The 15,419-nt window shown below is 35.1% G+C and overlaps 1 protein-coding gene and 1 pseudogene across 1 annotated transcript in view; one reads left to right on the forward strand and one right to left on the reverse strand.

Moving 5' to 3' along the window:
* Positions 1-15,419, reverse strand: part of UHRF1BP1L (UHRF1 binding protein 1 like) — a 105,563-nt gene that overhangs the window by 70,748 nt on the left and 19,396 nt on the right. Inside the window, exon 2 of the mRNA XM_040637368.1 lies at positions 694-856. Within this exon, the coding sequence (XP_040493302.1) occupies positions 694-856 (163 nt within the window). The remainder of the gene's footprint in view (positions 1-693; positions 857-15,419) is intronic.
* Positions 1,543-2,743, forward strand: LOC103676514 (annotated as a pseudogene).

A 15,419-nucleotide genomic window follows, 5' to 3' on the forward strand; every position in this document is an offset into this window, starting at 1 on the left:
TATTTGGGTTAAAGGTGACCATTGAACAATATAGGAACCTTTCACAATTTTTTCTTTGGAGTCCAATTTTAATTTTATGAAACAGATTACTCATGCAGTATTTCTACTGAGCAGACTCTCAAAAAGACTGGTCTTCAAAAACAAGAAGTGATATGACATACAATTAGAGTTAAAGGTACACAGGAATAAATTTTAATAAGGAGGAATAATAATAATAATAATAATAATGATAGAAAACTTAAAAATCCTTGAGGAAGAAACAAATGAGGAAAAGAAAATTTCAAATAAAAGCATAATGTACAGAGTAAGATAAGGATTTATAGTTTCATGTCTTTGTTTACTTACTACAAATTTAAATTGTCTCTATTAACAATAAATTCTATGAAAAATATCTTTGAATATGTGCAAATTTAACCAATTATTTTATTAATAACTACCAATATTTTATTTAAATGTTAATATTAAACTTTAAGCAAAAATTAAACTATAAATTAATAATATATTAGTATATGACTTCAGTTAAATTTATCCGGCACACATTGATGCAATTACTTAGACACAGGTATTTGTCTTTTTAAATTATGTTAATGAAAATACTTTTTTATAGAACTATCTAAAACAAAATATTTAAGAGATAAGAATGAAATAAAAAATGAAAACAGAAAATGCTTTCCACAGGTATCAAAGTCTCACCCTAATAGATGCTTTATTACAAAAAACTTTGTTGATAGCAAGCCACGTTGGCAAATCCAACATATTCTGGAGCACCTCTTCATCCAACTCCAAATTCTTCAGTTCACCTTCTCCTTTGAGGGTACTTAGATTTATCTTGTCAGGAGATAAATTTTTAGTAAATCTGAAAGAGAATATACATTGATATTCATTTTAGTGTCACTTACTGTACCCCAGTCATTCCTGCAAATATACGGGGCATTAAAAATGTAACGGCAGCACAAAGAAACACAAAACTTCAGTGACCGGCTCTACTTTAATCCATGTTCTTCAATGAGGTTTTGTTATTATTGTTTTGATCTCTCTTAACATAGCTCTCTTACACAAAGCCTACAGTGTTTTTAGCATATATTTGAATATCATATTTCCACATATATAAAACTCTTTGCTACAGACCACATCACAGAAAAGGATATTCCTATTTTACTAACCAACCTACAAGGAAGGTTAAGGGAATAAGGGGGCCCTTTAGAAGTAGCAATAGCAGCTGCTACCCACTCATCATCCCAAGAACAATATCAAAGGATATTAGCACTCCTTTTAGAATCATCCAGAGATTCCCAGCTTCAGAAACTGACCCAAATAATTCAGGAATAAATTAAAGTACACAAATCTTCTTCTAAAAGGTCTCTCAGGAAGGGGATTATGCAACTCTACTTGAAAGACAATTTTGGTGTTTTCTATGTGAGACTTAAAAATACTGATTACTTATAATCCTAAATTGGCTGTACAAATACCATTTATCCTTTCTGTAGGAGTTAAGATAAATGAAGTATAAAGGGCTTAGTGAAAGTAGCAAAAGTCACATGGGAGACTGGACCCTAAATTCTAATTAAAGAACACAGATTCTCTATGATGAATTAAAAATCAAAATTCTTAAATTTAAGAAAAGAGACTGGAAATAACGATAATAATTAAAACAATACTGGACATTTTCCAAGGGTTTACCTTGTACCAGGTTCTTTGAATGCAAGCATTACTACTTCATCTAATTCCTATGATAAACCATTAAGGTCAATACTATTTTTATTCCCACTGTTTTGATAAGTAAACATAATGAGAAACTAACTTACTTGCCCAATATCACAACTAATAAAGACAATAACAGTAATAATAATAAATAATGCATATACATTAAAGTACTTTCATAGGTATCACTTTATTTGATCCTTACAGCAATCTTAGTTCTTTCCTTTTGCAGCCATTACTGAAGGAACAGCAGCCAAAATGAAGTTCAATCCCTTTGTGACTTCTGAGCAGAGCAAGAACCATAAAAGACATTTCAATGCGCCTTCCCACATTCACAGGAAGGTTATGTCTTCCCCTCTTTCCAAAGAGCTGAGACAGAAGTACAACGTTCGATGCATGCCCATCCAAAAGGAGAATGAAGTACAGGTTGTGCAAGGACACTACAAAGGTCAGATTGGCAGAGTAGTCCGGGTTTACAAGAAGAAATACGTCACCTACACTGAACAAGTATAGTGAGAGAAGGCGAACAGCACAACTGTCCATGTGGCCACTCACCCCAGCAAGGTGGTTATCACTGGATGAAGACTACAAAAAGATCCTTGAACATAAGCCCAAAACTTGCCAAGTAGGAAAGAAAAGGGCAAATATAAGGAAGAAACAATTGAGAAGATGCAGGAATAAAGTAATGTTATAATACATGACTTTAAATAAAAACTGTTCAAATGAAAACCATAAATACATAAAATAACCCTACAAAAATGAAAAAATGCTCACTCTGCCGAGGAAGTACTTTTTTCAAAAATGAAACTACTGACAAAATTAACTACCAGCTAACAAGAGTGATCAGTCAGTCTTTCACTTTTTTTGAAACTATTAAAGTAACAAAATGTACTGGTTATTTACAAGCCCTACACATCAACAAGAATATCAATAAATATACACATGCTTCATTTCATGCTTCCCACTGACTCGACACCAGAATTTCTTGAGCCGTATTTTATCAGGATTCATATCTTGTCACAGAATTTGCATTTAACCCATATTTGACCAGTGATGCTGGGTTGTATTATACTGACCACCAATCATGTCTGGTTTAATACTATGATGTTTCCTGACAGGCTTTCCCTAATCATATAGGAATGGCCTGCCACTACCTCAAGGCAGATTATTAGAGGCAGAAGGGAGCATTCAGTAAGTACTTGCTGAGAATTCACTATTCAGACACATAAACTGACAAGGAGTACACTCAAGGAGTCCCTGCCTTTGTGCAGTTCTCAGTTCAGCTGGTAGACAGAACACCAAAAAGCATGACTAAGAGAGAATACAGTACAGGGATTTAATCTAGAGCTTCACTGAAAACAGGGACTTTTGAGATGATATCTGAGAATGAGTAGTAGAAGTTAACTAGGCAAGGAAAAGAAGGGAGACAGGAAGAAAGAGTATTTCAAGTAGAGGGAATAAAACACAAAGAAAAGTTCTCAGTCTGGAGAGAGCATGGTATAACATAGAGCTGCAAGAGGACAAAAAGAGTAGAAGATAAATCAGAAGGGACAAAGAAGGGACTGATTCCACAAGGCCTTCACCATTTCATTCAATCATTCATTTAATAAATCTTAATTGATACCTATAAATTAACAGACAGTGGAGATATGATACTAAACGAAACATAAAAAAAATCTCTGCTTTCATGGGGCTTAAGGGGACAGAGTTTCATGGAGAATGAAAAAAAAAATAAGTTAAATACACAGTAAGTCAGATTCTGACTATGGAGGAAAAAAAAAGCAAAATAGTAAGATAGCACACATAAGCAGAGGACCTTTTAATTTTTAAAAGGATGGACAGGAAAACCCTCAGTGAAAAGATGACATTTGGGCAAAGATCTGAAGGAAGTGAAGGAAGAAGCTATACAAATATCTAGAGGAAGAATGCTCTAGGCCAAGGAAAAGCAAGGGTTAAAAACTTGAGGTGGGAAAATGCTTGGCATGTCTAGGAACAGCAAGAAAGTCAATGCGGCTGGAGGAAGTGAGCAGAAAGGCAAGAGTACAAGGAAATGAGATTAAGTTAGAGAAATAATAGGGGCCAGATCACACAGGATCTTTAAAACCACTCTGAGGACTCTGGCTTTTACTCTGAGTAAAAATGAGAGTGACTGGAGATGGTTTTGACTAGAATAGGAAACTTTTCTTTTTTTTTTTTAAGATATATTCATTTTTTATTTGAAGGGGAGAGAGAGTGTGTGTACACGAGCACAGGGAGGAGGGGCAGAGGGAGAGAGAATCTCAAGCAGACTCCATACTGAGTGCAGAGCCCAAGGCAGGGTTTAATCCCAAACCCTGATAGCATGACCTGAGCTGAAATCAAGAGTCAGATGCTCAGCCAACTCAGCCACCCAGGCGCCCTTGGAAACTTTCATTTTCAAAGGTTCACTCCATTGAGAATATATGAAAGGTAGGACGTGGACAGAAGCAGGCAGCCCAGATAGGCAGCTACTGAAATAATCCAGGTAAGAAAAGATGCTGCCCTGGATCAAGATGGAAGAGTAAAAAGTGAGGGGCGCCTGGGTGGCACAGTCGTTAAGCGTCTGCCTTCGGCTCAGGGCGTGATCCCGACATTCTGGGATCAAGCCCCACATCAGGCTCCTCTGCTGGGAGCCTACTTCTTCCTCTCCCACTCCCCTCGCTTCTGTTCCCTCCCTCGCTGGCTGTCTCTGTCAAATAAATAAATAAAATCTTTAAAAAAAAAAAAAGAGTAAAAAGTGATAAAAAGGAAACAGTCGAGATATATTCTGAAAGTAAAGCCAACATGATTTAATTGTACAGAATGACGTCAAGGATGACTTCCAAGGTTTTTAGTCTGAGTAAATGGAAGGACAGAGTTACCATTTATCAGGGTAAAGAAATAGAGGGAGAAATTAGTTTGAGATTAAGGATCAGAATTTAGGCTTTGAATAGTTTAAGAGATGTCCATCACATATCCAAGAAGCGATGCCAATTAGGTAAAAATTCAAATCTCATTCAGCAGCTGCAGATACAAATTTGGTAATCACCAATGTTATAGATGGCATCTGTGGTTGCAAGATGGAGAGAGAAAATCCAATAGGTCAAGGACTATGGTCAGAGACCACTAAGAAGCCAAGAAATGTGAAAGAAACCAATAAAGGAGATTTAAAAAGAACCAGTAAGGCAGGAGAGAAACCAGGTTGCTCTCGAGTTTTGTTTTCTTTATAAGGTAAGAGAACTCAGGAAGCTTATAAACTGGTGACAATGATGCAGAAAAATGAAAACTACTGATGGTACAGTAAGGACAGACAACTGCTAGAGCAAAATCCATGATCAGAAGACAGCAGATGCAGTATACACGAGGAGCGGTTGGTCTTGACTAGTTCTGACATCAGAAAGCATGTTAATACTCTATATATGTAAAAACTAAAATGAGAAAGAATGAGAAGAGGGGAAGCACCTAAAACAGAAAGCAAACTGAAACAAATGAACCTAATTATACTTCAGAAATACTATAAGCATATTTAAGGGGAAAGAGGAAGAGAGGAAGGACAGACAGAGGGACAGATGGGCAAAGACTAATCTGAGTAACAACATTTGACTATATATCCTTAGTGCTGGGCAAGAAGGGATGTTAGGGTATGTGTGTGCATGTGGGAGGGGTTAGTGAAGAAATCAAGCAACATCTTGACCCGGTATATACAAGAATGTTCATCTCAATGACCTTTACAAAGGGAAAAAAGTGAAAGCACTTAAATGTCCAAACGGAAATAATCCCTTTAATTATATCATGCTACATACATATTAAGTAATATGCGTTGCCAACCATATAAAGAAAATGCTTATATACTGTGAAAATTTGAGGTTTAAAATTACATACTGTGACTTCAATTATGTAAAAAATACATTATAAAATGTCAACTATCAAGAGTACCTATACCTATGGTTGGTAAAATTTTAGATCTGTCTTAATACTTTCCTGTCTGTTTAATGTTTTAATAAGGAGCATATATCACTTTTATAAAGACAAAAGTTCATCAAGAACCCAAAAAGACAGGCCTAGCAAGAGTAAAAGTGAAAGATGGAAAGATTAAAAGACATGTCATTAACAAGAAATTCTACCTTCAATTTAGTTCATACCAAAGGGACAACATCTGCAAAGAGCATGGGCCTTAAATAGTCACACAAGTCTGAATTCTTGATTAGCTACTTACTGTGGTACCTCTGTGTCTCAGTTTGCTCATCTATAAAATGGGGGAAATAATACCAACCTCAAAAAATTTTTAGTGAGGATTAAAGATAGTATGTAAAGCATCTGGTACAAAACAGATATTCATTAAGAGTTCTCTTTTTCCTTCCCTCTTTTTATTTAAATCATGGACACAATGATTATAGTTTTAGCTAAAGCAATATCAAAAGTTCATGCTTATCCAAAAAGGACTTCAAAATGGTCAAGCTGTAGAGCTAATCTGGAAAATATATTAAATTAATACTGCTCATCACTGAACTATTTTAATTAGAAAGCAGAAGATATATTGGTATTAAACATCTTGTTCCCTACATTGGGTAAAAAGTGTATATATCAAATTATTTATCTTCCATTATTCATGTTAGGCTTTAATTTACACATATTTTAGTTTTCCACAAATGTGTCCCAATCATTTACTAATATGTTTCTTCCAAAAACAGAAACTGGAGAATGATTGTTCAGCCACATCTTTCATAATTTATTTTTTTTTTAAGATTTTATTTATTTATTTGACAGAGATGGAGACAGCCAGTGAGAGAGGGAACACAAGCAGGGGGAGTGGGAGAGGAAGAAGCAGGCTCATAGCGGAGGAGCCTGATGTGGGGCTCGATCCCAGAACGCCGGGATCACGCCCTGAGCCGAAGCCAGACGCTTAACCGCTGTGCCACCCAGGCGCCCCCATAATTTATTTTTTTTAAAGATCTTATTTATTTATATGAGAGAAAGAGTGAGTGAGAGAGAGCATGAGCAGCAGAGGGAGAAGGAGAAGCAGGCTCCCCACTGAGCAGGGAGCCCAATACGGGGCTCGACCCCAGGACCCTGGTACCATGACCTGAGCCGAAGGCAGACACTTAACTGACTGAGCCACCCAGGCGCCCCCACATTTTTCATAATTTAACTGATAAAGGAAAAGCAGACTTTAAGTGTATACTAGGCAAACAAAGGGAGGGAAACTCACAAAAGAACATTAAGGCTTGGAAGAGGTATTTTTCTACCTTTTTCTACCTTTTCTACTTTTTCCAAGTGTTGCTCCAGCTCTTCAAATTAATTGCCATCTGAAATCCCCAGATAATTGTATTACTCTACTGAATATTATAATTGAGAAGGGTCTGATCCTAAAGAGAATAAATTGTTATCTGAAATAAACCACTTCCACTCCCTAAAGAACCATTTAAAGCTCTAAAGAGTTATACAAACATTTTAAAACCAAACTTTTAAAAATAGGGCAGAAATTTAAGTCAATGAATTTAAACTTCTGAATAATTATTTTTTTTACTTAAGATAAAAGGGAGGGGTGGGAGAAATGAAGCACAGCATATATATAAAACCAAAGTAGCTGTTAATGAAGACTCAAAACGAGGATAAAGGAGAAAGCTGATTGACCTGAATATATCAAAGTCACAACAGCACAGAAGAAAGTCATGCGATATGTAAAAAGGGCACAACTTTTACTGATTTTTTTTCATTTTTAAAATTAAGAAACACACTCATTACTATGTACATTATGGCATGCAAAGAGGTTTATTTTAAAATAAACGTATCCTTCACTCTAGTATCCTGTGAAATAAATTTTAATGTGAATGTGTATATTTTATTAGTTAACTTTTACCATCTTTTTAACAATGTAACAATTTGAAAACATATAAAATATGAAAACAGGCTTCCATTTTATCCAAAATCTTCTTTAATTACACATAATACATGAAAATACACTTACTAGTTTTTTTCAGTATTAACAACAGAAATAGCTAACTAGAGGAATAAAAATTTCAAGCAAATGGAAAGAACGCGTTTGACTTAGATTATGCGTTTTATAATTAATACATAATTATTAGAGTCTAAATTACATGCAAAGCACTGTGCTAAGTAGACACTTACGGCAAAACAAAGAAAGTAGGTCCATAATCAAAGATTTATAATTTGCTTAAGGTAACAGGCTACAAATGCACAAAAAGTTAAGAATTCCAGCTCTGCAAGAATAAAAATGCCGCTTACTACTCAACCTCTCTATGCCTCAGTTTCCTTGTCTGTGAAATGGAGATAACAAAATAATACCTGCTTCTACAGGGCTGTTTTGATGAGTAACTGGGTTAGAATATGTAAAATGCTAGGAACTGTCCTAATACACAGGAAAACTCAGTGTTAGCTATTACTAATACAAAGACACAAGTTAAATAGGAATATGAACACAGAGACCTGATATAACCGGTGGTGAAATTTTACCCCCCCCCCAAAAACTGGGGGTCTTGATAAAACACTAAGTATGCAGATCATAAATCAAAAAGCATAAATTTTATATCTAATGTTACTATAAATTTTAGTCATGATTTACTTGAACTTTCATCAGATCCATTCTATAGCTACATCATAAAAACAAAGATAATACAGTTGTTTTATTTGCTATAGCAACCTGAAACAGACTTCTCAAATGTACCATATTCAGGCTAAATACACTTATTTGGAGGTAGAATCATAAAATCTTAGTGCTCAGAAGAATCTTAACACAGTTATAGACCCTTTTCTGACCTAGTTACCTTCCTTCTTCTACACTTACTTCTTTGCATTCAAATACTAAAACCCTGGGAAATTCTTTTCAAACCTCATCAGTAAATATGCATTTCTTGAGTTATTCACCTTGTCCTGAAATTGTTTATGGTTCCTGTTATTGTACATGTTATTAAAGATTCACATCAGTGCCTACTATTCTTCTAAATTTAATAACTGGCTCTGCTACTTGATAATTATTTTCTCAAATAACAGCTGTAACTAGAAATAATCATTTCTATTCTGTGATATTTCATGCTATAGCTTGAACAACTAGATTTTACAGGGAATTTAACAACGCATGTTAAACTGTTTGATTATGAAAATTAAAGTAGGCACTCGTAATATGAAGTTCCTGGATAGACTTCAAGGGGTCCAAGATATTTTATCCTATTTTCAAATGGGGCTTTTAGGAACAAAAAAGGCTAATTAAGAACCATTGACTTAGGGGCGCCTGGGTGGCACAGCAGTTAAGCGTCTACCTTCGGCTCAGGGCGTGATCCCAGCGTCATGGGATCGAGCCCCACATCAGGCTCCTCCGCTATGAGCCTGCTTCTTCCTCTCCCAATCCCCCTGTTTGTGTTCCCTCTCTCGCTGGCTGTCTCTATCTCTGTCGAATAAATAAATAAATAAAGTCTTTAAAAAAAAAAAAAAAGAACCATTGACTTAAAGAAAAAGGATTAATTTGAACCATAAAAAAAAATAAATTACTTCAGTATTATAAGGTGATTTTCAATACTGTTATTATTTAATATAATTAACTTATTAACAAACCCCTTTTAGGATGGCTACTCAGCTACCACTGATTCCATCTTTCCAGAGAAAGGCTGTAAATACAGGAGAAAAGTGCACACCTAAGACATACTTCCTTGTGTACAGCTGATTGATCTAGAAGTTGAAAAGGCATCTAGGCTATTTAATCAGATTCTTTCCTACAGAAATTTGAAACTACAACACTATCTTAGTATCAAGATGACAAATAATAAAGGAATATGACTGCCAGACAAACACAGATCCAATACTTTAGAACTTAAAGAGACCATAAAGATTCTTTTCCCATCACCGCTCCATTCTCCTAAATTGGGCCCAATTCAAACCTATGAAATGAACTAGTAATTGAAATCACTAGCTAGTATCTCAAAACTGTGCATCCCTATAAGGATTAAATTCTCACTGTATATGAAGAGATATTATAAGAACCAATTATCTTTGTTTAGGCAAATTTAACAGCTTTTGCTTGATTTTATTCAAAACAGTATTTCTAGAAGAGAACAAAGTACCTTAAGCATATAAGAGAGTCAAATAAAAGAGGATGTTTCCCAAAATCTGAAAGACTACCAAGTCCTTTGGCTAGGAACATTAAATTATTAACCTGCAACTAATCACATCCTTTTATAGTCCAGGGGTTTCATCATGCAGACATAAAGATCACTCCACTCAAAACTAAGAAACAGGGGCACCTGGGTGTCTCAACTGGTTAAGCATCCAACTCTTGATTTCGGCTCAGGTCATGACCTCAGTGTCCCAGAACTGATCCCGCATTGGGCTCCACACTCAGCATGGAGTCTGCTTGAGATTCTCCCTCCCCATCTGCCCCTCCTGCTCGTTCCTCTCTCTCTTTCAAATAAATAAATAAATCTTAAAAAAGAAAGAAAGAAAGAAAGAAAGAAAGAAAGAAAGAAAGAAATGGATGAGGCTTTTCTAAAGAAACCCATATTTCCTCATTTTCTCCATTATCTAAGCCCACATTTTTTCACCCCAGTTGTACCTCTTTTAATCTGGCACTCTCTTCTTGGGGCTACTTGCTTTCTTGCCCTACTCTATGCCATATTAACTTCAGGGTCAAAAAGTGAACTAGTTACTTTTTAAAATGTTGACATAAGCTAGGTCAAGAAATACTTTGTTACAGCCTAGTACTTACAGAAACACACACACACACACAATTAAGATGAAAATTTCACAGAACAATAGTTTAATACAGTCTGGTATTTTCTATTCTATTTCATTCTTTTAAAATAGTGATCCCAAGGAACCTGGGTGGCTCAGTCAGTTAAGCGGCAGACTCTTGATTTCAACTCAGGTCATGATCTCAGGGTTGTGAGATTAAGACCCATGTCAGGCTCTCTCTCCCTCCACACCTCCCCCACCACCAACACATGTGCATGCACTCTCTCACTCTCTCTCAAACAAATCTTCAAAAAATAAAATAAAATAAAATAAAATAAAATAAAATAAAATAAAATAAAATTACAACATACCACACAGACTTCACAAAGTAAGCTATAACTCCCAGCTTAATAAAAAAATATATAAGTACATCATGACCGAGTATGAAGACCAGATGAACATTCAAATATCAACCAGTATAATACACCATATTAAAAAGTAAAATCGCATGATGATCTCAATAGAGACATAAAAAAGCACTTGACAAAAGTCAACACCATACATGGGAAGATAACTCTCAACAAACTGGAAGCAGAAGAAAACTTCCTCCAAACTACAAAGGACATCTATGAAAATCCTACAGCTAAAATCATACTTAAAGATGGAAGACTAAAATGCTTTGTCGCTAAGACAGAGACAAGACAAGGATATCTGCTCTTACCACTTCTATTCAGCACTGTATTGGAGGTTCTAGCATAAGGCAAGAAAAAAATAAGACATTCTGTTTAGAAAGGAATAAAGCTGCCTTTTTTCCCCAACGACATGATCATCTATATAGAAAACCACACAGAATCCTTTAAAAAAGCTACCAGAACTAATAAATGAGTGTAGCGAGATTATAGGATAGATGAACAATATAAAAAAGGAAATCAGTTGGAGGGACACAGGAATCAAATGAAAGCACTCCCAATGGCTAAAGCTGGAACAATTTGGCAACAAAATAAATTATCAGATTATAACTCAAAATATAAAATAAATATACATGAGTATATATAGATACAAATACATGATTGAATAAATAACTGGGAGAGAAGAGATAAATCTTCCATACAGAAAATTTCCAAATAACGTAGGTTTTCTCTATTCCAACCTCAGGGAAATGGAACATAACCCCTCATTCCTTTCTGTGGCTGCTTTTCTTTCCAAAATATACAGTATGAAAGTGGGCAAAAGAGTAACGGTACAGTGGAGAATCTGACAAAGGCCAACATCAACAAAAAGACACGTTGATAGTATGTATCTTTGATATGAAATGCTAAAAATGGCATTTTACCTCTGTGGTCTTCTCGCCTAAAAGCCATAACCCATTCTAATCATGAGAAAAACATTATACAAATACTGACTGAGAGACACTGAACAAAATATCTAACCAATACTACGGAAAACTCTCAAGATCAAAAAGAAGGAAAGTCTGAGAAACTGTCATAGTCAGGAGGAGTCTAAAACAAAATGATAACAAAATATGTGATATTCACAATGAGATCCTAGAACTAAAAAAGGAAATTAGGTAAAAAAAAAACTAAGGAAATGTGAACAAAGTATAGGCTATAGTTAATAATAATTTATAAATACTGGTTCATTAATTGTGACAAATGTACCATACTATGTAACATATTAATAAAAGGGATGGACTCCAATGCTAGTGAACTGTGTCCTTTTCAACTTTTTCAAATAGTCCATGAATAGCTAATTCTTAAAATCTGTTTTTCTCAACCATAGAAAATCTGTCATGCATACCTTATTTCAAAGGGTAAATGATTCATGAAAAGTGTTTGAGAGCATAAACCCAAAGCATAATACAGGAGTAAATTCTTATTAAGACTATGAGAAGCCTAATAAAAATCTTTGCTACAGGTCTCTCAACCAATATTATTTCTTGATTCATAAAATTTTTCAGAATTTCTTATATCCAGATTTTTGTTATTAGTAACTTAGCAGAGAGCATTGTGCAGGGGAATACATGACTGCCTCAAAACTGCTACCCAAAGTAAATACTTCCAAACCTGACAACCTGGTACTGATTTTTACAGAGTGAATACAAACAAGAAATCCAAAGCCTATTTTCTTTTTCCACAGAAAGATATTTTTAATAGAGACTTTCAATAGAGAAGCTGACCAGTATACCCTAGTAAAATGAGATGTATGAACAGTGTTTTACTGAATTACATGGTAATCCTTCTACAAAAATAAAAAGATCTATAATAAAGGAAATCTCTCTCTCAGACACACATACACACACACACAAATAATAGGGGAGATGGGATGTGAGGTATATGAACACTCTTTATACTATACTTACTGCCTTCCTATAAACCTAAAAGTATTCCCCACCAAAAAATCATATTTAAAAAAATCATTTGAGCGTCATATGGAAGATTTATCCATTTTGCTGTATGTAAATTTCATTTTAAAAAGTTATTGCAATAAAAATATCAATTGTTTCCATATCCTAGCAACAATAGGAAACTAAAAATTTTAAAGTACCATTTACACTAGCATGACAAGTATGAAATTTTTAGGGATAAATCTGACAAAAGGTATGCAAGACCTATATAGTGAAAACCATAAAATGTTGATGAAATTTTAAGACATAAATAAATAGAGAAACACATAAGTAAATCAAAAGGCTCAATATTTTTTAAGATGTCAGTTCTCCTCAAATAGATTTATAGATACTGAGCAAATACTCCAGCAGGCTTTTTGGGAGAAACAGGTTGATTCTGGAATTTATATAAATATACAAGATGTGGAATATCAAACTAACTTTGAAAAAGATGAACAGAGCTGGGAGGCCTTGTACTTCAAGACTTCTTAAAAAGCTACAGTGGGGGGCGCCTGGGTGGTTCAGTCGGTGTAGTGTCTGCCTTCGGCTCAGGTCATGAGCCCAGGGTCCTGGGATGAACCAAGCGTCAGGTCATGATCCCAGGGTCCTGGGATGAACCAAGTATCGGCCTCCCTGCTCAGCGGGAAGTCTGCTTTTCCCTTTCCCTCTGCCCCTCCCCCAACCCCTGCTCCTTCTCTCTCACTTACTCTCTCCTCTCTCAAACAATTAAATAAAATCTTTAAAAATATATATATATAAAAAAGTTACAGTGGGGCACGTGGCTGGCTCAGTAGGTAGAGCATGAAACTTGATCTCAGGGTCATGAGTTCAACCCCCACGTTGGGCACAGTGCTTAGTTTAAAAAAAAAAAAACACAATTATAGTATTCAAGATGGTTAAGATTGGTGTAAAGACAGACCCGTGAACAATGGAACAAAATAGAAAGTCCCAAAATAGAAACAAATTTATAGTAAGGGGATTTTCAACAAAGGTGCAAAAGCAAATCAATGAGAAAAAAATAGGGGTGCCTAGGTGGCTCAGTCTTGATCTCAGCTCAGGTTTTGATCTCAGGGTTGTGAGCTTAAGACCGCGTGTAGATTTAAAAAAAAAAAAATACTATTTTCAATAAATTGTGTTGGAACAACTGTATAGGCACTGCCAAAAAAAAAAAAAGAACCCTGATACTTACCTCACACCATAAACATGTATTTAAATAGACCACAGACCAAAATCTAAAAACTGAATCCATAAAATCGCTTTAAGAAAATAGAGGAGAAAATATTGGTGATCTAGAGCCTGACAAAGATATCCTTTTTTTTGTTTTTTTCAATATTTTATTTATTTATTTATTTGGTGGGGGGGAGAGCACGAGCAGGGAGCGGGGGAGAGGCAGAGAGAGAGGGAGTGGGAGAGGGAGAAGCAGACTCCCTGCTGAGCAGGGAGCCTGATTCAGGGTTCAATCCCAGGACAGTGGGATCATGACCTGAGCCAAAGGCAGATGCTTAACCAACTGAGCCACACAGGCGCCCAGAGCCTGGCAAAGATTTAACAAAACAAAAATGCACAAATCATAAAAGCAAAAAACCAATAAATTATGTTTTATCAAAATTAAAAACCCCACCCATCAAAAGACACTGTTACTAAAGGAGAAGCCACAGAGGGGGAGGAAATATATTTACAAAACATGTTTGAAAAAAGACTTTTACTTACAATATATAAAGAACTCTTATAATTCAAAAATAAGACAACTCATTAATAAGCAAAAGATTCAGACTCCCAAACCAAAGAAGACATACAGATGGCAGATAAGCACATGAAAAGATGTACAATATAGCCAGTTAACAGGGAATTGCAATTAAAACCACTCCACCATTTACCCACTAAAATGAGAAAATTAAAAGACTGTTGAAGATACGGAGCAACTGGAAATCTCACACTACTGGTGAGAATATAAAACGTACACTTCAGAATGCCGTTTACCAGTTTCTTAAACACTTATGTATGTACCCACGTATAACCCAATCAACCTACTCCTAGGCATTTACCCAAGAGAAATGAAAAGCATGTGTCCTCACAAATGTTTACATTGTGTAATGTTTACACCAGCTTTGTTTATAATAGTCAAAAACTGGAAACAATCTAAATGACCATCATCAGGCGAATGGATAAACACATTATGGAATATTCACAATGGAATATACTCAGCAGTAAAGAGAGAATGCATACAACAAAACATATTAATTGCAAAATAATTATACTGAGGGAAAGAGGCCAAAAGAAGGTATATGATTCATTTATATAAAATTCTAGAAAATACAAACTAATCTAAGTGAAATAAAGTAGATCATATAATAAAAAAGGATGTGGCAGGAGGGGAGGAAGGAGAGGATTACAAACAGACATGAGGAAACTTAAGGACATATGTCAAAATTTCATCAAACTGTATACCTTAAATATGTACAGTTCACTATATATAAACCAAATATATTTCAATAAAGCTGTTTAAGTCATATATAAAAAATGCTTATACAAGAATGATTTTCTTTACTTATATTAAAAAAATAATCAAGCTAAACAAACTATAAATTGAGAATGCTCAATAAAGAAGGTAATTTATCACGAGCACACCTTCTCTCTCTCTCTCTCTCTCTCTCTC

Source organism: Ursus maritimus, unplaced genomic scaffold (assembly GCF_017311325.1).
Source record: "Ursus maritimus isolate PB19 unplaced genomic scaffold, ASM1731132v1 scaffold_21, whole genome shotgun sequence".
Taxonomy (NCBI): Eukaryota; Metazoa; Chordata; class Mammalia; order Carnivora; family Ursidae; genus Ursus; species Ursus maritimus.